The 19897-nt window shown below is 60.5% G+C and overlaps 1 protein-coding gene across 1 annotated transcript; it reads left to right on the top strand.

The window, feature by feature from the left end:
* Positions 1–374: 374 nt before the first annotated feature.
* On the top strand, positions 375–19655 carry LOC128848596 (AFG3-like protein 1). Its single transcript, XM_054048611.1, has 17 exons — positions 375–517; positions 1291–1378; positions 2660–2728; positions 3170–3276; positions 5228–5377; positions 7826–7894; positions 8285–8409; positions 8502–8772; positions 9704–9841; positions 10366–10519; positions 10918–11025; positions 11958–12083; positions 13224–13334; positions 14544–14659; positions 15177–15377; positions 15501–15695; positions 15970–19655. Exons 1-17 carry the CDS (start codon positions 404–406, stop codon positions 16174–16176), a joined length of 2349 nt encoding a protein of 782 aa, XP_053904586.1. The 5' UTR covers positions 375–403; the 3' UTR covers positions 16177–19655.
* Positions 19656–19897: the final 242 nt, after the last annotated feature.

Below are 19897 nucleotides of genomic sequence, written 5' to 3'. Positions count from 1 at the left end.
GTCTGTCTCCAGGGCTGCTGCAATCCCCCACCCCACTGCAGTGCAGACATGGGGGGGGGGACTAGCTGGGGTCCGTCTCCAGGGCTGCAATCCCCCACCCCACTGCAGTGCGGGGGGGTGTCCACACTGGACCCCACCGCCTATTGTCTCTGCGCTGAGAGGCCGCTCTGGGCAGGGCCCGCGGGGGTCACGGGAAACGCGGAGCCGTGGGCAGCCCGGAACCAAAGGCCCCAGCGCTCGTCCCTACCCGGAATGTCTCGCTGGGACCCCGGGGGCGCCTTTCCTGTCCGCCCCCAGGCGTCAGGTGCTTCCGCCCAGGACGAGGGGCAAGGCGCATGTGCATACAGACTTCGCGGGCGTGAACTCTGCGCATGCGCGTCAGGGCGCGGCGGAGCCGTGGGGAATGGCTCATCGGCTCGCGTCGGGGACTCTGGTGCCGCCTCTCGCTGCCCTATGGCGAGGGGGCTGCCGGACGCACACACCGGCTGGACTCAGGGCCCTGGCACCGATCCGGCAGGTGAGAGGTGACTGTTTCTTTTCCGGCATTGTCGTAAAATGTACGGCTCCGTATGCCACTACAAGGGGGCAAACCGTCGCCCTGATGACGTCACTGGCGCGCGCGGGACGCGGTGATGACGTCCCTATGGCTGGAGATAAGCGCTGGTCAGGGGGCGTGGTCGGGTTGTTAGGACGAGGCTGCCCCTGCCTTGGCCGGGGTGGGAGGAGCGCACAGCCGTGAAAGCCCCGCCCCTTGCGCCCTCTGCCCCGCCCCCTCCCCCCCGCGGTGCTCTGAGGGGCGGGGCCAGGGCCAGGCCGTTTCCTGCTCACCCTCCCATGATGCTCCGAGTTCTCCAGCTGCCCACGGAGCCGCCCAGGGTTGGCGCCCCCCACAGCCCGCGCTGGCTCCACGGACACCAGGCCCGTCCTCTGCCGCCCCACCCTGGCTGCCCGGGCACTGAGGCAGAGGCCTAGCTCGGCGCCAAGTCTCCCGGGCCCTGCCCGAGCCGGCACCTCGGGGCTAAGTCGGGGTCCAGCTGAGGAGCTCTGTGCGCAGGACTGGGGAGGCAGGGCCGAAGGTTGCTTTGTGCCTCCTGGCGTGCGGGGTCTGCGTGGCTCCTCCTGTCAATTAGAGCAGCCCCAGAGCTGCTCTAGGTTACGCGTGGGCTGCCTGCGGTCCCAGAAGGTAATTGGAGCCCAGTAGCGCTCTGATCATTCTAAGGGCGCCTGCCCCTGGGAGCCAGTTCAGTCCTGTGTCAGCGGTGTACATGAGACTACTCTTTACTGTTCTAGTGGCTCAAGGGGATCCGCACCCTGCAGCAGGACTATCCAGGGAGCATAGCATCCGCTTGGCAATGGCTCTGCTCAAAACCACCCAAAGGTATGCGTCTTCAGCAAGGCTACTTGTAGGGCTTTTTGCTTCTACTAGCTTTCTTGGTGTAGCTGTGGTTGGCAGAGGGATATAGACGTTAAACAAGAAGGGCACGAATGCAGGCCCTGGGTGAAAGGGGCTTGGGAATGGATTGCAGAACACCCCTGCACACAGAGGGTGGGCTGCTGCTGCAGGGCTAAAACAATGGGGAACAGAGATCTGTTTGAACTCCTTGGGGCAGGGATCGATTTTTTGTTCTGTGTTTGTACGTCGTCTGGCACCACGGGGTCCTGGGCCGTAACTGGGGCTCCCAGGAGCTACCATAATACATCTAATAATGTACATCACTTGGTAGACCCTGGGCCCATTAATAATAATAATTTGCCCCTAGTGATGTTAAAGGGATGTCATCAGCTTAAAAATCACACTTCTGTTTAAGGGTGGGGTTTTTAATGTGTGTTTCAGGTAACAGCTGAGGTTCATGTGGCTATAAATCCAGACAAATTGGCAGGGAGACTCGGGCAGGGCCCAAACCTCACTGTAACACTTTCTGCAACTGCCTAGATTCAAGCTGCTCATGGCCCTTTGATAAGTGTTGTGTTGCAGGGCTCTTGCCCGCTGCCCTGATTTATATCCCCACAGAATCACCTTAGGCAGATTCAGTCCACCTCAGGAAGTCCGAGTTAAAACCTAAATGTTGGGGCACCTTTTCTCCAGAACTCCCCTTTGCAGTGGGATAGTGGAAGGTAACCGACGTGAGCTGAGCGAGTCCCTCTTCTGGCTTAGTCTGCATTCCAGGCTTTGAGCCAGAGACTGGGGGGATCCACCCTAGAGATCAGGGTATGTTTGTCTGTAGACTTTCAAAGAGTGCTATGCAAGGCATTCCTCTACGCAGGGACCTTCCCTCTACAGAGGCAGCAACATACTAGCTAGCAGGTGTTTCTTCCTTCCCTTAGATCGATCTGTCCAAGTTAGATCCCAGAAGCAGAGATCTGTCTTGGCCAATGCTGTTTGGTAAATAAATGTAAAGCTACATGCTCTAATAATATCTGGTATTAACTATTGTAACCTCCTTCTCTCCAGTCTTGTAGATACTAATCTGCCCCCTGCGGTCCGTACAAAAGGCTGTCATCAAAATCATTTCCCCATACCTTTTGGTTTTGGTTTAGCATCTTCCTGGTTTGCCCAGAATCTTTCCCCTATAAACAGAGGGGACTCTTTGACTGCACAGTGTCAGTCCAGTGTCACTGTACCTTTAAATAACCAAAACACAATCACTTTCTCTCTAAGGCTTTGAGAAATATTTTAAGAAGAATGGAAAAAGTCCCGGCCGAGCAGAGGATGCTCACCAGACTAAAGGTAAACAGTACCAAATCCTCCAGGGCTGGTCCTTAGGTTTTATAAAGATGCTCAGGAGTGGGAGAGTGTTAGTGAGGGGGTGGATAGCGATTGCTACAGTGTGCATGTTTGTGCCTAAAATACCCCCTTGACCATGAGTCAGTACGTTTCCCCACCACCACTACTCTGAGAATTCAACCCTTGTCATGACACCCAACTCTCTCTGCTCTTCTAGTCCTGCCCACCTCAGATCTGTAAAATCCCTGTTGCGCTGTAGGATTCTGAGTACAATTGGCTTTATCTTGCTTTCCCTGTCTACCTCTTTTTAAATATTTTTTAATTAGACCTTCCAAACAGGGCTGGCTTATTTAATAAATGGGCTGGCTGTTCGGCGTGTGAATGGGGAAATTGGGCACTCTTCAAAGCCAATTGTCTGTCTTAATGCACCTTTCTTTTCCCTAGGCCTCCCTGATCCAAAAGATCTCGGTCATGGGGGAAATGGCGGAGGAGGTGGCGGCAAGAGAGGAGGAAAGAAGGAGGATGCTGGGTGGTGGAGGCGCGTGTGGAAGGTCTGTAGCTCTGTTATAGGGGCAGTGATAGTTAAGGTTCCAGAAGGATTATGTCCCTTTGTTCATTCTGAAAATCAGTCTCAGTCCTCACAGGTTCATCACCCTGTCTCTGCAGGGCAGACTGAATTGTCTGGAAAGTCGCACGTAAATCTCTTTATTAGTTTAGTAGTTCACGTGGCTCCCTGTTTGCAGTGTAAATCTGCTGTCTGACTCTTCCTTCAGATCGCTCCAGCTTAATGTTCACCGCAGTCACTCGCCGTAATCTTCAGTTTGGATCCTGTGTCAGAAATGTTTCTGTTTGTGCCCCAGCAGCTGCCATGGGAATACAAAATCGATCGCAAGCCGTGGATATAATATTCCACAGCAAAGCCCCCCAGACAATACCTACAGCATAGGGTGGTCTCCCCGGCAAGTGCAGAGGATCGCCTGGTGCGAGGGGTGGAGGGCACGTGGCTGGGGTGTTCCATTGCCCGGCTAACTCAGTGGGCCTTGCTGGCAGCAAAAGGCAGTTCCAGCCAAGGCACAAGTTAGGGCAGCCTCTGAGGGTTAGGAGGGTACATGGGTCCCCTTGTCTGTCCTGCACTGGGCTCAGCGCCAGCTCAGGGAAGAATTGGGCCAGCAGTGCTCAGCACGTAAAGGCTTTCCTGCCCATCAGACTCCCTGCTCCTTGTGTTGGTTTGGTTTTTAAAAACTAGACAATTCCTATACGCAAACTTAATTAACTCAGGGTTAAGGAAACTGAAATGCCATATAACCCTTACATAGCATGCCTACCTATAGCATTGCCACTGAAAATACCCAAGCACTGAAGAGACAGGAAATGAGCGATGCCAGGAAATGCGAACTTGGCTAAGGACAATATCCATGTGAAATCTCTACAAATGCCAGGGAGAACCTTAGTGCTGGCCCACAGCCCAGACTCACAAGTGTGGGACATCTGGATTGCAAGAGTCTGTTAGCCTGTCTTGTAGGGCAGGGCGAAGGTGGTGGTTGGAATGTGTAGGGTGAACTTTCCCCTCAGGATAGTGGTGAATTGATAAAATATTTATATGAATGATCTGAACTGGTCATTTCCTGTCGGTAATACGTGGGTATTTTAATGACAGTGCTGTAGTTAGATAAGTGACATAAGTCACGAATTGCATCAGCTTTCTTATTTCCGAGTCATTGGGGTTTCTTGTGAGGATTACAAACCCTTTTGCTTTTTGCCAAAAGTAACTACAAATGCTGCAGAATTTCTCTGTTGGAAGGAGCTCTGCTTGCCAGGATCTAGGGATAGTTTTTCTTTTGGGATTAACATTAGCTCTGTGAGGGGGTGGGGCAAGGGCCTACCTTGGAAGGGAGGCATGAATAAGCCACGTGACACACAGGTGGCTGCAGGCTGAATGCAGCCCAGAGCCAGAGGTGTGGCTAGTGAAGACTGTGTGTTCCTCCTTGGTCCGAGTGGCCAAGGCATGCTGGGGCCTGTACTCGGCAGGCCACACCTCCACGTTCGAGGTGCAAATGGTTGGCGTTTGGTTGGGCAGCATGACAGATCAGTGCCCAGGCTCTCAGCGGGCTGCCAGCATGTCCCTTCTCAGGCAGAGTCTGGGGGCCCAGGCCCAGCTGCACACGTGCAGGTATTGACTCCAGTCTGACGCACTAGGCTCCCGCTCTACATGTGAGCGCTCCGTGTAGACACAGGCGCCACGCTCGGAGATCAGGGTGGGGCTGCGGCACAGATGCACTGGCTGTTTCTTCGCAATTGGAGCAGTCCTGCACCCCTTTCAAACCTGCCGTGCCAGCAGCCTGCAGGGAATCGTTCAGTAGCACTGTAGGGCTGGCCGGCAGGGCAGGGGGCAGCAAGGAACTGGTGGTTGCTCCCAGGCTAATTCTGAATGTTGGATGTTTATTTCCCGGTTGGAATCAGGCTGCTGACTTGTAGCATTCTTTTCCTTTCCTCCCACCCCAGGGAGAGTTCCCCTGGGATGACAAGAACTTCTGCTACCTGGTTGTCACGGGGGCAGGCGCTGCCGTGGGATTCCTCTATTTTTTTTGGCGAGATCCTGGCAGAGAAATCAACTGGAAGCATTTTGTCCATTACTACTTGGCTAGAGGATTGGTGAGGAAATGTCGTCTGTGTCTGTGTGCGAGAGAATGGCTCTCTCCTGGCTCATTGTGCACGTTTTCCCCATTTCTCCACTTGTGATTAGCATGGCGCTTGGGTTACCAAGTTGCCTCTGAATCCTGCTGACTCTGGGCTGGGGGAGACCACCCCCAGAGGGCCTCTGGAAAGCAGGGACTATTCGGGCACCATTCGGAGGCTGGAGTTGGGGCAGCTTCTGTTTTGATCAGGGAGAGCCCTGTTATCAGAGCATGGGCACCCCCATTCCTCACTCCCTGCCAATTGTTCCCAGAGGACTGGGTGTTACACATCAACTGATCCTATGCAAGAGCTCCCACACGAGCCCTGGACTGCCCTTTACCTCTAGCTTCACAGCAGAAGCATGTGACTTGCAAGGCCTTGTGTGCCTTGTGCCAACTGCCTCGAAATCCTGAGCAAGGTCCCTGGGTTCTGCAGCCTCTGGTGGAAGTTCTGCGGATGCTTCATATCCCCGGAGGGGAGGGAGGTATTGAGTTAATAATGAAGTCCCTGCCAGAGCCTCTCTTGTTTTATTCTGACTTTGTCTATTTTATGCTGTCTCCAAAATTTCAGTTTTCAGTGTGGCACAAGTTGCCATCCTTAGGTTTCAGAGTTAACACCTCATTAATAACGGGGTGGTTTGTACTTCTGAGCCGTTGTTTTAGGCTTTCTGCAGACTCAGGCAGGCCTCTCTGTGTCCATTTATGCTTGGTTTATGTTGTCCAGCGTTTCACCACAACTATGAGGTCTAGAAGGGTGCAGTGTCTCTGTGTGTCTGTCTAAGGAAGCAGAGATTCTGGAGCTCACTTCTCCCATCCATGTGATCGGGGGCTGGCTGGCCGGGCTGGGGCTGGGGCTGGGCTGTGTGATTGGGGGCTGGCTCGCCGGGGCGGGGCGGGGGCTGGGCTGTGTGGTCGGGGGCTGGCTGGCCGGGCCAGGGCTGGGGCTGGGCTGTGTGATTGGGGGCTGGCTCGCCGGGGCGGGGGCTGGGCTGTGTGGTCGGGGGCTGGCTGGCCGGGCTGGGGCGGGGGCTGGGCTGTGTGATCGGGGGCTGGCTTGCCGGGGCAGGGCGGGGGCTGGGCTGTGTGGTCGGGGGCTGGTTCACGGGGCCGGGGCTGGGCTGTGCGGTCGGGGGCTGGCTCGCCGGGCCGGGGCTGGGCTGTGTGGTCGGGGGCTGGCTGGCCGGGCTGGGGCGGGGGCTGGGCTGTGTGATTGGGGGCTGGTTCGCCGGGGCTGGGGCTGGGCTGTGTGATCGGGGGCTGGCTCGCCGGGCCAGGGCTGGGGCTGGGCTGGGGCGTGTGATCGGGGGCTGGCTGGCCTGGCCGGGCCGGGGCTGGGCTGTGTGGTTGGGGTCTGGCTCGCTGGGCTGGGCTGTGCATTAGGGGGCTGGCTCACGGGGCTGGGGCTGGGTCTGGACTGTGTGGTCGGGGGCTGGCTCGCCGGGCCGGGGCTGGGCTGTGCGGTCGGGGGCTGGCTCGCCGGGCCGGGGCTGGGCTGTGCGGTCGGGGGCTGGCTCGCCGGGCCGGGGCTGGGGCTGGACTGTGTGGTTGGGGGCTGGCTTGCCAGGCCGGGGCTGGGCTGTGCAGTCGGGGACTGGCTCGCCGGGCCGGGGCTGGGCTGTGCGGTCGGGGACTGGCTCGCCGGGCCGGGGCTGGGCTGTGCGGTCGGGGACTGGCTCGCCGGGCCGGGGCTGGGCTGTGCGGTCGGGGGCTGGCTCGCCGGGCCGGGGCTGGGGCTGGACTGTGTGGTTGGGGGCTGGCTTGCCAGTCGGGGGCTGGCTCGCCGGGCCGGGGCTGGGGCTGGACTGTGTGGTCGGGGGCTGGCTCGCCGGGCCGGGGCTGGGCTGTGCGGTCAGGGACTGGCTCGCCGGGCCGGGGCTGGGCTGTGCGGTCGGGGGCTGGCTCGCCGGGCCGGGGCTGGGCTGTGCGGTCGGGGGCTGGCTCGCCGGGCCGGGGCTGGGCTGTGCGGTCGGGGGCTGGCTCGCCGGGCCGGGGCTGGGCTGTGCGGTCGGGGGCTGGCTCGCCGGGCCGGGGCTGGGCTGTGCGGTCGGGGGCTGGCTCGCCGGGCCGGGGCTGGGCTGTGCGGTCGGGGGCTGGCTCGCCGGGCCGGGGCTGGGCTGTGCGGTCGGGGGCTGGCTCGCCGGGCCGGGGCTGGACTGTGTGGTTGGGGGCTGGCTCGCCGGGCCGGGGCCGGGGCTGGACTGTGTGGTTGGGGGCTGGCTCGCCAGTCCGGGGCTGGCTCTTGCAGAGAGAGATGGGGGCTGCCTCCTAAAGTGGCCTTTTTGTACTACACCTGGAGAGGCCCGTGCTGAACAGCCTGCTGTCCTCTACTGAACGCCTCCCGTTAGCACCAGCCTCCCTGAGAATGCAGATTGCTCGTCTTCTAGTGAGGGGCTGTACCCATCGCCTGTCTGTCTGTCTGTCTTAGGTGGACCGTCTGGAAGTGGTGAACAAACAGTTTGTGCGCGTGGTCCTCGTGCCGAGTGTGAGCTCAGAGGTAATGGGATTGTTGCCTAGTCATGGGGGAGGAGGGGTCTTGGCACACAAACAGAACTGGGGGAGGAAAGGGAAGCCCCCAGGCAAGCATGCCCCATACTGAGCCCCATGGCACAAGCCGGGCTGCTGGGGCCACAGTGGAGGCAGCGCACGCTCTGCGAATTGCTGTGGTGCCGGGGGGGGGGGGGGGGTGTCGAAGGGTCTCTGATGCAGCTGCCCTGTGACATAGCTCCGTGTGCATGCTGGGGCAGCACGTGTGTGTGGCAGGCAGGGGGCAGCGCTTGGTCCTGCTGGTGGCTTGTTGGGCCCAGCCGGGGATCCTGCCCACGGGTGGGGGGCGGAGGCCGATGCAGCGACTGACTGGCTCTGGGTCTGTCCCTGGTCCCTGCAGAGGTATGTCTGGTTTAACATCGGCAGCGTCGACACGTTTGAACGGAACCTGGAGAGCGCCCAGCTGGAGCTGGGAATGGAAGGCTCCCAGCAGGTGGCAGTGATTTACACCAGGGAGAGTGACGGGTGAGTGCCAGCGGGGGGAGCGGCTGGCTGCGTGTGCTCCACTGCACCATTGCTGCCCTGTGACGCTGGCTTGTGCTTCTCTCCACTCCCAGCACATTCCTCGTGAGCATGGTGCCCATTCTGCTGCTGGTTGGCTTCCTTCTGTTCATTCTGAGACGCGGGCCAATGGGAGCCGGGCGCAGAGGACGAGGGGGCGGGCTCTTCAGCGTTGGCGAGACGACGGCCAAGATCCTGAAAGACAACATTGATGTGCAGTTCCGAGACGTGGCCGGCTGCGAGGAAGCCAAGCTGGAGATCATGGAGTTCGTGAACTTCCTGAAGAACCCAAAACAATACCAAGACCTGGGCGCCAAGATCCCAAAGGTGCCATCTCAGAGGGAGGGGTGGCTGGGACCCTCTGCGGAGCAGTTGGAGCGCTGTCCTGGGCAGTTTGGAGCGCTGTCCTCTGAGCAGTCCAGGTCCCTGAGCGGAGCTTTGTGACTAACGGAGAAAAGAGCGAGGAAAGGTGGGCCCAGCGACCAGCAGAGGGCAGCTCGTCCAGACCTGTGCTGTGTCCCAGGCCTGAGCCGTGCTGAGCAAGTAACTCAGCCTACCAGACGGGTTCCCTTGCTGCAGACGGTGGGGCATGGTGCAGAGAGGGGTGCTGTGTGCACGGCACCGCAGGGGGCGCGGACGCTTTCACACTGTGCAGCGGGGACGCTCATGTTACAAGCTGCCCGGATTCCAGCGCTACGCAGTGCCTCTGGCCACTTGCGCATTTAGTCACTTCTCCCCCCCCCCCATGTATGTTAGTTACCATGGGGACGATGATGTCATTGGTGTGGGCAGGGCTTAGAGGCACCTGTAAGTGCTGGTGAATGTGATATTTTGAGGTGGAGGAGGCACCAGGGTGTGCGCAGTGCAAGACATGGGATGTGTTCCCCCCTACATGGGGAAGGGGAGGTGTAGCAGGCGCCTGTGCACACACGTACACACAGACTGCCTCGCTAATGCCGCGGTTCCCCTCGGGCCCTGTGGCTCAGCACTGTCTGGTGATACTGGAGCCCTGTGTGCTGGCAGTGCTGGACTCTCCCGACACGCTGCCAGGCTCTGTCCCTGTCCTGCGGGCCAGGCCTGCTATGAAAGTGATTGTAGTGGAGGCTGCTGGGAGGGACCCAGTCCCCAGACATGCCCCGAGCCACCGGGTGACAGGGCGCTTGGAGCAGCCTTGCCGGCGTTGCTGGCAGCAGGTTTCTGATCGTCAGCCCTGCCAATGGCCCCACGCTAGTGCTGGTCTCCGTTGTCCCTGCTGCAGGGTGCTGTGCTCACGGGCCCGCCGGGCACCGGGAAAACCCTCCTGGCCAAAGCGACAGCGGGAGAAGCCAACGTTCCCTTCATCACAGTGAACGGCTCGGAGTTCCTGGAGATGTTTGTGGGCGTGGGGCCCGCCCGGGTAAGTCCACGGCAGCAAGGCTCATGAGGGCTCCACAGAATGTTGTGCCTCTGGGGGGGGGCGCGAGTCCCTTCTGGGGTGGTCATCTCTGGTGCTGGAGCTAGACGGGGGTGGCTCCTAGCTGCCACGAGAGCCTGGGGAGCAGTGGGTCTCCCAGGTGGTGGGCGGGAGAGGCGGGGAGCCGGGCTCCAGATTCTCTTCCAGTACTGGCTCGTGTGAGCCCCCTCAGCTCGTTAGTGCTGCATGCACTGCACAGGCTGCTGGGCCGGGGCTGTGGCAGGTCTCTGCAGGCCCTGCCTGGAGCCCCTGGGAGGGGTTAGTCTGGTGCTGTTGTCTTCCTCCCATCTCAGCCCTGGTGGGAGTGTCCCAAACCAGTCGCTCCTTCTCTGGGGACAATGGTGCTGAGAGGATGACTGGCTCTGCAGTCCCCTGCTGAGTCCCGTCCCTGCGGAAGGGCAGTGGCCAGTGGGGGCCTGTCCGGAGCCTTGGAACCCCTGCGGACCCATTGTGTGTGGCTGTTTCAGGTTCGGGACATGTTTGCCTTGGCCCGCAAACATGCCCCCTGCATCCTGTTCATCGATGAGATCGACGCCGTCGGCCGGAAGCGGGGCCAGGGGAACTTCGGGGGGCAGAGCGAGCAGGAGAACACCCTGAACCAGCTGCTGGTCGAAATGGACGGTGAGTGAGCAGAGCATCCTAGAATCTCAGGATTGGAAGAGGCCACAGGGGGTATCTAGTCCAACCCCAACTAAAGCAGCCTGCGGCAGGGCATCGGGGCGCTCCTTAGAAACTCAGGTGCCGGGTGCTCCCAGACACGCCAGGGCGAGGGGTGCTGCACGGCTGCTCAGAGCCTGGGTAGTGGCTTATGCTCAAAGCTAGTGAAAGCAGAAGGTCTGGCTTGAGCAGTGGAATCTGTCTGGCCTTCTGGGCCCACACAGCGAAACAGCTGTGAGCCCCTCAGAGCCTGCTGGGAAGTCCAGGCCCTCCCAGTCTCCTGTGCATTTTTTTTCTCACCTCCACTCCCCCCCCCCCCCCCCCCCGCCGTTACCTGTGTGACCTCCTCCCACTCTGTTTAGGGTTCAACTCCAGCATTAACGTGGTGGTGCTCGCAGGAACAAATCGCCCAGACATTCTGGACCCTGCGCTGCTGAGACCGGGGCGCTTTGACCGTCAGATTTACGTCGGTAATGCCTGCCACGCCTAACCCCGGCAGATTCTGCCCTCCTCCCTTGCTCCCCAGCCTAGACTTGATCATTAGCGGTAGAGAAAAGAACGTCCTGCCCTACCGCTGCTAACGCTGCCTTCGGAAAGCCGGGGACCGGCGGCTGAGCCAGTGAGTGTGGGATGGGGAGATCTGGTGCCTCGTCTGGCGTAGGGAGTCTGCTGTCCCGGGGAGCAAATTGAATTTCCCCCAGCTTGGCTGGAAGTTTCAGAATCATCTGGCCTCTGTGTAAACATGGAGTTCCATGATAGTTGCAAGGAGTGGGGGAGCCCAGTGGGGGTTAATGTGAAGCGGGCAGGGCTGGAAGCAAGACCAGCCCGGCCCCTGTGGTGGGGTGTGAGAGATCCCAGTGCCAAAGGTGGTCATTAGCAACACTGGTGCCACCTTGGCTCATACACTGCACGGGTCTCTGGACAGCGGCTTGTGGGACTGGGTGCTCTAGCTGCTCTCCGGCAGCTGCTGTTGTAAACAGGCCTTTGCCACTAGGCAGCCCAGCCTGGCAAGTGGCACTGGGGGCGTTCTGTGCACCTTCAAGTCCCCCAGTCGTTTCCGAGTGATCCTGGCTGTGTGCTGTCGCTGTGGGGCTGTTATGCAGCTGCTGCATTCCCCGTCCGTGGGGTCTCTGCAGCGATCTCGGCACGTTGTGCGACGGGAGGTGCTCTGGATACAGGCATCGCTGTCATTGCAGGGAAACAGGGACACTTCCAGGTGGTTGATTATAAATAAAGATGGCTGTGAGCGTTCTCTCCAGTAACAACCTGGGGCAGAAAAGGCCCCTGATCTAGTGAGTCCAGTGTGGCGAGGAGAAGACGTCCTTGTGGAGAGCTTGTTTGGCAGTAGGAGCCCTGCATTATTCATTTCTGAAACAGCCTCTCTGACTCTGTTCCTGCCCAGGTCCGCCTGATATCAAAGGCAGAGCATCCATCTTTAAGGTCCACCTCCGGCCCCTGAAACTGGAGGAAAGCCTCAGCAGAGATGCCCTGGCTAGGAAATTGGCTGCATGGACTCCGGGATTCACTGGTGTGTGGCAGGGAAATACCAAGCGGGAGGAGGCGTGGGGGAGGGAGCTGTAGCAATTGGCTGCGCTGCTGTGAAACAGCTCGGGGGTGGGAGGACAGATGCCAAGGGGCTCTGGAAGTACCTAGCTGTGATTCCCCTGCCGTTATGGACAGGTCCGGAAATGATAATGAGCTGCACAGTAAATATTCACTGCAGTCTTCCAGCCCCTGCAGGGTTCACTGGAGTCGCTGCTTTCTCTCCGTCTCTGCTGCAGAGAGCTGAGTTAGCACGTCCGCGTGCCGCCCCCGTGGCGGAAGGCAGCCAGGCCTTGCCCTGCTCTGCAGGACGGCAGAGGGATCCCAGTGCTGCCCCACGTTCTCTCGGTCTTTGTCCCGTTTCGGCTGTGAATGGGACCGTCCCCACTCACTGGTCCTTCCCCAGCAGGGTGTGACCAGTGCACACAGGCGGGAACGAGAAAGCTGCGGTGCTGCTAGGCCAGAGGTCTTGCCTCTGCTATTCCTGAGCTGTGTTCATACGCACCACTCTGTACAGAGCGCCCCCCCTCTGGATGCTCGAGGGAGGGCAGATGTCAGCAGCTCTTAACTGCAGGGCATGGGAAGATCAGTGGCTGGGGTCAGGAAGGAAGCCCCTTCCCCAGGAATAGCACTGTGCAGTCAAGTGTGCGCTTTGTGGGTGTTCCACCTTCCTTGGTGCCCTGGGATTGGAGCCGGGATACCTGAGCAGAGGGCCTTGGTCTGCCTGGCGGGTCCTGCTGCTGGAATTGTGCTGGGAGGGCGGCGGGAGCCTGTTAGCCTGGCGGGGGAGTGCAGCCCTGCAGACGCCAGCGAGGCGGGTGACTGAGGAGTCCAGCGCCCTCTCTCTGAGGGGACTTGTGGTACAGCAGGGGATTCAGCCAAGTCCCATGTTCCGAGTGCCTCCTGTGCCCAGGAGCCCAAGCGCTGCACCGGCACCGGGTTCACTGCTCGACACCCAGAGCCCGCAGCCTGGGGGCCGCTGGTCAGCTCCTTTGGCGCCCCGTGCCGCAGAGGTAGCGCTCGCCCTGCTGGCCGTGGCTGGGGGACGCTCGAACTGCCTTGGCTGGTCCGGGCTCTTGGCATGTGCATGGGGACTAGGCTGATGGTGTGGCCCTCCTGTCCATAGGTGCTGACATCTCCAACGTCTGCAATGAGGCTGCCTTGATTGCCGCTCGCCACTTGAAGCCCTCTGTCGCCGAGAAGCACTTTGAGCAGGCCATCGAGAGAGTCATCGGGGGTGAGGCCAGCGCGAAGCTCTGCTGGGGGGCGCGGCTGCAGGGGATTCTGGGAACCACGCAGGGTGTGGCTGGCGGCTGCAGTTTGCTTTGGCCCCGCGCACGGCCCAGCCTGCTCGGCTGCTCGAGCACAGACTGACAGAAGGCTCAGGGCTCCGGCTGAGGCTGCCGGACGATGCGCTAGGCAGTGTGGGGTTCTCCAGGGCCCTGGGGCTCGGCCCAGGTTCACCTGCTGGTCAGGCCCTGCTCCCAGCTGAGGGGAAGGAAGAGTCTTGGGGAGACGCCCAGGCACTTCTCCTAGGGGCAGTTACTGTGGGGCTGTCAGGAAGGCGACTCTGTGTCCCCTGTACTCGACTTAGGGGTGATGGGCCCCCCTCCCCCACACACACGCACACAGCCTAGGAGCTAAGCTGCCCACGCTCCTGCTAGCCTGAGAACGCAATGGGTGGGTCCCTGCAGGGCGAGGGGAGCGGCCGCAGAGCTCCCCTGGTGTGGCCTGAAGAGCCACGTGCTCCCTGGGGAGTCTCAGCCAAGCAGCTGCAGCTGCTGGAGGAGGCAGAGGAGCTGGAATGAAAAGCACCGCGTTTCCCCAGGGGATGGAAAGCAGCAGGGCTGCTGAGCCGTGTGCAGCTCTTGGCCTGCAGCGGCTTGGAGCAGCGATTCCAGCCATCCTGATGGGCTCGTCTCACTCTGCTCCAGAGCTTGGCCCAGCCCCGCCCCGCCCCGCAGAAGAGGTGTTTGTGAGAATTAACGTTCCAGGTCCCTTCCTGCGCTCCTCGTCTTCCCGTCCTCCCACGCGGCCGGGGGCGTCCAGGCGTTCCTTGTCTCCCTCCTGCGGCCCCTCCAATCAGCACAGCATCAGCTTACCTCCCCGGCAGCGCTGGGAGCTCCTAACCCCTGAGCTTGTGTTCTAGAAACCCACCGCACGGAGCTGGGCAGCTCCCATGGCCAGGCACATCCCTCTAGGGGGCCAATACCTCCCCCGAGCCTAAAGAGCAGGCTAGGCCTTGGGAATCGTCCCTAGCCGGCGAGCCAAGGCCCCAGGTGCTGTTCCTGGCTCAGAAAGGAGGGGAGTGGGGTTCTCCCTGCTGGGTGTTGTGGACACCGCTGGGTTTGTTTCACTGGGGCAGGGGGGCTTTCTGGCTCTCACTACGGGGTCCGGTACCTCAGCTCCCCATGAGTGCCACTGACTCTCCCGAACCTGTGTCCAGGTCTCGAGAAGAAGACCCAGGTTCTGCAGCCGAACGAGAGGACCACAGTGGCCTATCACGAAGCTGGGCATGCTGTGGTGGGATGGTTCCTGGAGCACGCTGATCCCCTGCTGAAGGTTTGTGTCTCGTCTGCTCCCCCTTCCCAGTGGCAGCCTGACGGGACTTTCCCATTGCTCTGGCCCTGAGCCTGGCGGATCTGGAACTTCACAACATGTCCTCCCCAAGCGTGACTGGCGAGGGGCGAGGGTCAGGATGAGGAGCCCGCAGCGGTGGGGGGCTCTGTTGGCTGGATTATACCCTCGGGGCCAAACAGCCGTGGAGGCTGTTGAACATTTCTGTTTCGGTTGTACCTCAGGCCACCCTGCCCTGGAGGAGAGCACCCCTGGGTGCTGGGCACCACACAGGCAGCGTTCCGGGCCCCTCCCATGCCCTGACTGTCTGCCGGGCTGCGCTGCAAAGAGCATGCTCGCGCTCAGGCCCCATTCTGGCCAGCTCTGGCGTCTCCGGACAAGAGCCGAGCCCCAGGGGTGCTCCCAGCATGCTGGCCAACATTCCCTCTCGCAGGCAGATTCTAGAATCCGGGAACCGTGGCGGAGGGGCCGGTCTGTCACCAGGGTGTCTCGTGTCTTGCAGGTGTCGATCATCCCCAGGGGCAAGGGGCTGGGCTACGCGCAGTACCTGCCCAAGGAGCAGTACCTGTACACCAAGGAGCAGCTGTTCGATCGCATGTGCATGATGCTGGGCGGCAGGGTAGCTGAGCAGCTGTTCTTTGGGCGCATCACCACAGGCGCTCAGGACGACTTGAAGAAGGTGACGCAGAGCGCCTACGCCCAGGTAATGCCAGAGCAAGGAGCATGTGGCTGGCACCAGGCTGCCAGGTGTCTCTGCCCGGGGGATGGGAACGGCTCAGCTCGTCCCCTGGGCGCTAGCCAGCTTAGTGGGGCTGCTCTTTTCCAGATCGTCCAGTTTGGGATGAGTGACAAGCTGGGCCAGGTCTCCTTCGACTTCCTGTGGCAGGGTGAGCCGCTCACAGAGAAACCATACAGCGAGGCGACGGCCCAGCTGATAGACGAGGAGGTCCGAAGCCTCATCAACTCTGCATACGAAAGAACCCGGGAGCTACTGACGCGGTGTCACGACCAGGTGGAGAAAGTACGTGAACGGGCCCTGGTCCATGCCCCAGCAGGAGCCAACCCAGGGGCCTCTGGTGGCCCAGTTGCACTATCAGCAGCTGGATGGTTAGCTCCTCCCACACTGGCATGGGACACCCGGCTGGGAGGGGAGAGGAAGAGACGGGTCTGTCTGTCACCCTGACGCACAGCCTGCTGGAGCATTTGCCTCTAGGGAAGTGTGCGACGTGCACAGGGAACGTGCAGAGGCTGGAGGGCTGAGGAATCGGGCTGTGATGATTTTATTTTCCCCACAGGTAGGAAAGCGTCTCTTGGAGAAAGAAGTGCTGGAGAAAGCGGACATGGTTGAATTGCTGGGCCCCAGGCCCTTTGCAGAGAAATCCACCTATGAAGCGTTTGTAGAGGGCACTGGGAGCTTGGACGAAGACACCTCCCTCCCAGAGGGCTTGAAGGACTGGAACTGCGAGAGAGATGAGGAGAGAGCGCAGGAGAGCACCTCCTAGCAGTGAGAGCCAGCTGGGGAGGACGGTGCTCGAGCCGCTGGGTGGGCGCCGGTCCCCAGGGGCCCTTTCTGTGTGCGTCTCCCGGTGGTAATGCTGACACCGGACAGAGCCGTCCAGGAGGCCGGAGCAGGGGCAAGGCTAAGTCTGTAAATAGGAACAGCAGGCAAGGCCCCTGCTCTGCCCTGGGAGGGCTGGTGCACTGGCTTTCCCTCTGAAAGCTGCAGGTCTCGCCCTCTCCTCTCCCCGGTGCCAGCCTCGGGCCTGGCTGGCTGACACAAGGGCTCCGGCCGCACCCGGTCACGACAAGTGCCCGTTCCTACTGGCGGGTACAGCAGCTGCTTTCCTGGTGCTCATGGCCCAGTCTCCATGGGCCTGTTCAGTCTGTGCAGGGTGGATGGGGCGTGCTCCTGCCAGCATCCACCTCTCCCCAGCAGCTGTCCCAAAGCCAGGAGGGTGCTGGAGGGACTCCCCAGCCACGGGGTAGAGGCTGGGAGCCCAAGCGAGCAGCAGGGTGAGCTCTCCTCTGACTAGTGACTCTGTCCAGGAAGCGGTTACCCTAGTGCTACCACAGCATCCTCCCCGACTGTAACGCCCTACCCAGCACAGCCAGCCCGGCAGGAAGGGGGACAAGGATCCCAGGCCATGTCCCACAGCTCCCTGGGGCGTGAAAAGAGCCAATGCCAAAGCTTTTCCCGTCCTCTCCGGCGGAGGGGAGGGTGCGCAGAGGGGGAAGATCCTCCCCTGCGAGTTCCTGTCCTCAGGCCCTTCAGCGAAGTCCTGCTTTGCCCTCGGCTCCCTGTGCATAGCAGTGTCTGAGCGAGGACAGCGGTCTAGGAGACGAGGCAGAACCAGTCTAAAGAGCCCTTCAGAGCAGCAGCCGTGTGCACCTGGTAGAAAGAGCTGGCCTGTGGGCAGTCCCTGCAGCACTACGCTGGGAAATGCCCCCCCTTCGCCCGAGGCAACGGGCGCTGGGGAGCCGAGAGCGTGGTGGAAATGGGCTAACAAAATGGTGCTAATGAAGTGACGCTGCAGTGGGCTCTGCCCCCTGGCCTGGCTGGTCCGCCCGGTCGGACGGACGTTAGCAGGAGTCACTCTGGCCCTGTAGGACTCAGTGAGTCATGGGGCAGTGTGGGGTGCTGGTAGCCAGAAGCTCCCCCAGCTCTGACCCCTGTTCTGGGGGGTGCAAGTTCCTGGGGGCCTGGCAGTGGGTCTCTTGGCCTGGGGTGTCTTTATGGCACCTCTAGCCGTGTATCAAAGCAGTCGCTGTTGGCCCGGCTGTGTCCTGGGTTAGCTCCTCTCTCCGGGCAGGGCGTTCCTAGCTCAGGCCGATGGGGGGGAGGGGAAAGGGAGCCTCGCTTCTAAAAGCTGAGACGTGGATTCCTTCCTTGCATCGAGCCTGTGCCCTGCCCTTGCCTTGTGCCCAGGGCGAGGGGTTCGCCTGCCTTGTGGGCACCCTCGTTCCATGGCCTGGCTCCGGCACTGCTCTGCTTTGCGTTTGGGCCCCGTGCAGCATCCCGGCAAAGGGCGTTTCTCTGTGCCCAGCCCTCTGCCCATGGGCTCCCGAGTGAGCAGCATTCATGCTGCAGGGGCTGTGAGGGGAGGGGCATCTGCAGCAAACCCAGCCCCCCCCCCCCCCCAGTGCAGTTCAGAAGGTGACGTTTCAGTGATGGGAGGAAGCTTTGCAAATAGCCTGTGTCCCCGGCAGGCTGAGCTTCCCTAGCTCCCGTGCCTGGCGCCGGGGTCGTGACCCGCTCCTGCCTCGCCAGCCCCTTGGCCAGCCCCTCGACTGACCGATTGCAGCACCTCCGCTGCTGGAGAAGCCCGCCCCAGCCAGGCCACTGGATGGCCAACGTGCTGCCTTCGAAGTGCCTTCCCCTGCAGCCATCGGTGTTTGGGCTTTGGAGTCCCTTTACTCCCGTTTCACTAAGGCAAATGCAGACAGCATAACCCCCCCTCTGCCTGGTCTAGTCACTTCCCCTGGCCACAGGGGGGTCAAGCTCAGCTAGTCACCCCGGGGAGCATGTTCCAGCCTTCTTGGGCTTAGGAATTGCAGGCTGTATTCTCCAGGGCCCAGTTCGTTCCTTGCCTCCAGCACCCACGGTCTGGGGGCAGAGCTGGGCACATCTCTGTGGGGGGTGGAGGGGAGCACTGAGTCTCAGAGCCCTGGTCAGCGGACTGGGGCTGGTGCTATGGGGCTAAAACTACCAGTCTAGATGTGCCAGGCTCTGCAACCCACCGCCTGGCCTAGCAGAAATGCCCTGCTGGGGCTGGGCGCCTGTTACGGCTCAGATGCAGTACGAAGCACCTCTGCTGAATTACCTCGGCAGTAGTGAGGCTGCCACGCCAGCTGCTGTGCAGCCAGGAACCTGTCCTGCCTTCTCTGGAGCGTTGGCCTGTTACAACAAGAACCCCGCGCAAGTGGAGGCAATGACTTGATCTGGACAGCTATGAAGAGTGCTTTGCGTGCTCCCCCTGTGGCTGCAGCTTGCCCACGACTGGGACTTCACTAGCCAGCCCGGGCTGCGCTGCCTCGGAGTGTTTGTGACTCGTGACACCTGGAGAGCGCCAGGTGGCTTTCCTCCAAATGCCGCAGACGCAGGGTTTGGCTCAGCTGGGCCCTCTCGGAAGCGTTCAGCGTTTGTTTCACCCCGACAGGGCTGTGCTCTCCTGGCTAAGCAGCTACTGTCAAATCTGTTTCCACCCCTTGTCTGCTAGCTGGCCTCTGCGCTTCTCTGCCGCTTCCACAGCACAAGAAGCTGGTACCCTGCAGCTCTCCTCTGACTAGTGCCTGCGGAAAAGGCCCTGGCTTACTCAGCAGAGCCGCCCACTGTCTGTTCGACGTCGGATCTGCTGCCTGGGGTGAGAAAATCATTTACTGCCTTTGACTCCCGCTGGACCAGGACCACATTGTCCTTCCTCGGTGCTGGGCACGAAATTCAGTCTGTTACGCCACTGGAAGCAGCAGGCCTGTGCCGATGGCACAAAGGACATAATGTGAAGGCAGGGGGAATTACATGACTGGTGTTAATGGACCCTGGAGACCCTTCATTCCTGTGGCTGCTGAAGAGAAGAATCTTGCTTGATGTTCAGATCCCAGGCTGAGTTTGGGGCACTGGCAATTAGACAAATCAGGCCCTCTGATCGGGGCTCCCTGCCCATAAACACGAGCCCCTCGGATGGAATCCCTCTGTGACATCCCCACCCCACTGCGGCTGTCCTGCCTGCCTTTCCAGCAGTGCCACTCAGGTAGGGAGCAAGGAGGGAGGGAGACGCTGATGCTATTAGTATTTATAGTGTATTTCCTCTCACATGGTGGAGCTGGCGTAGCAGTGTGTGCTTGGGAGGGGGAAGGCAGTGCAAAGGAACTAGCCTTGTCTCCGGCGATCCAGCCCCCCTTTACCACTGCGCTGGGCTCAACTTGATAACGGTGGAGTTGTGATTTCTAATGCAGGGTGCTAAATAAACCGTATCCCACTGTGTGGTGAGGGGTCGTTCCCTGTGTCGGCGCTTTCCTTTCTGCCACAGCCATGGGTGCTTGTCTTAACCCCAAGCACGTGTGACTAGCCCAATGGCTGCAGGTGATGAGCCCAGCTGGTCCCAGTGCAGCATTGGAGCTGAGGCCCGGGAATACCAAGGTCTGCAGGGCAAACTCCCTCCTGCCCCACCTCTGGCCAGTGCTTTAACCCTCTGCATGAGTTGCCCAGCTTAGGCATCAGATCCC

The sequence above is a fragment of the Malaclemys terrapin genome, chromosome 14 (genome assembly GCF_027887155.1).
Source record: "Malaclemys terrapin pileata isolate rMalTer1 chromosome 14, rMalTer1.hap1, whole genome shotgun sequence".
Taxonomy (NCBI): Eukaryota; Metazoa; Chordata; order Testudines; family Emydidae; genus Malaclemys; species Malaclemys terrapin.
This window is presented reverse-complemented; position numbering and strand designations above follow the sequence as displayed.

Bases quoted from the DNA above. Each gene is read 5' to 3' on its own strand.
- LOC128848596 (XM_054048611.1), top strand. From the start codon at position 404: ATGGCTCATCGGCTCGCGTCGGGGACTCTGGTGCCGCCTCTCGCTGCC. The intron at 7,895-8,284 runs GTAATGGGATTG...TGGTCCCTGCAG, and splicing joins TGCCGAGTGTGAGCTCAGAG to AGGTATGTCTGGTTTAACAT. The intron at 15,378-15,500 runs GTAATGCCAGAG...GCTCTTTTCCAG, and splicing joins CGCAGAGCGCCTACGCCCAG to ATCGTCCAGTTTGGGATGAG.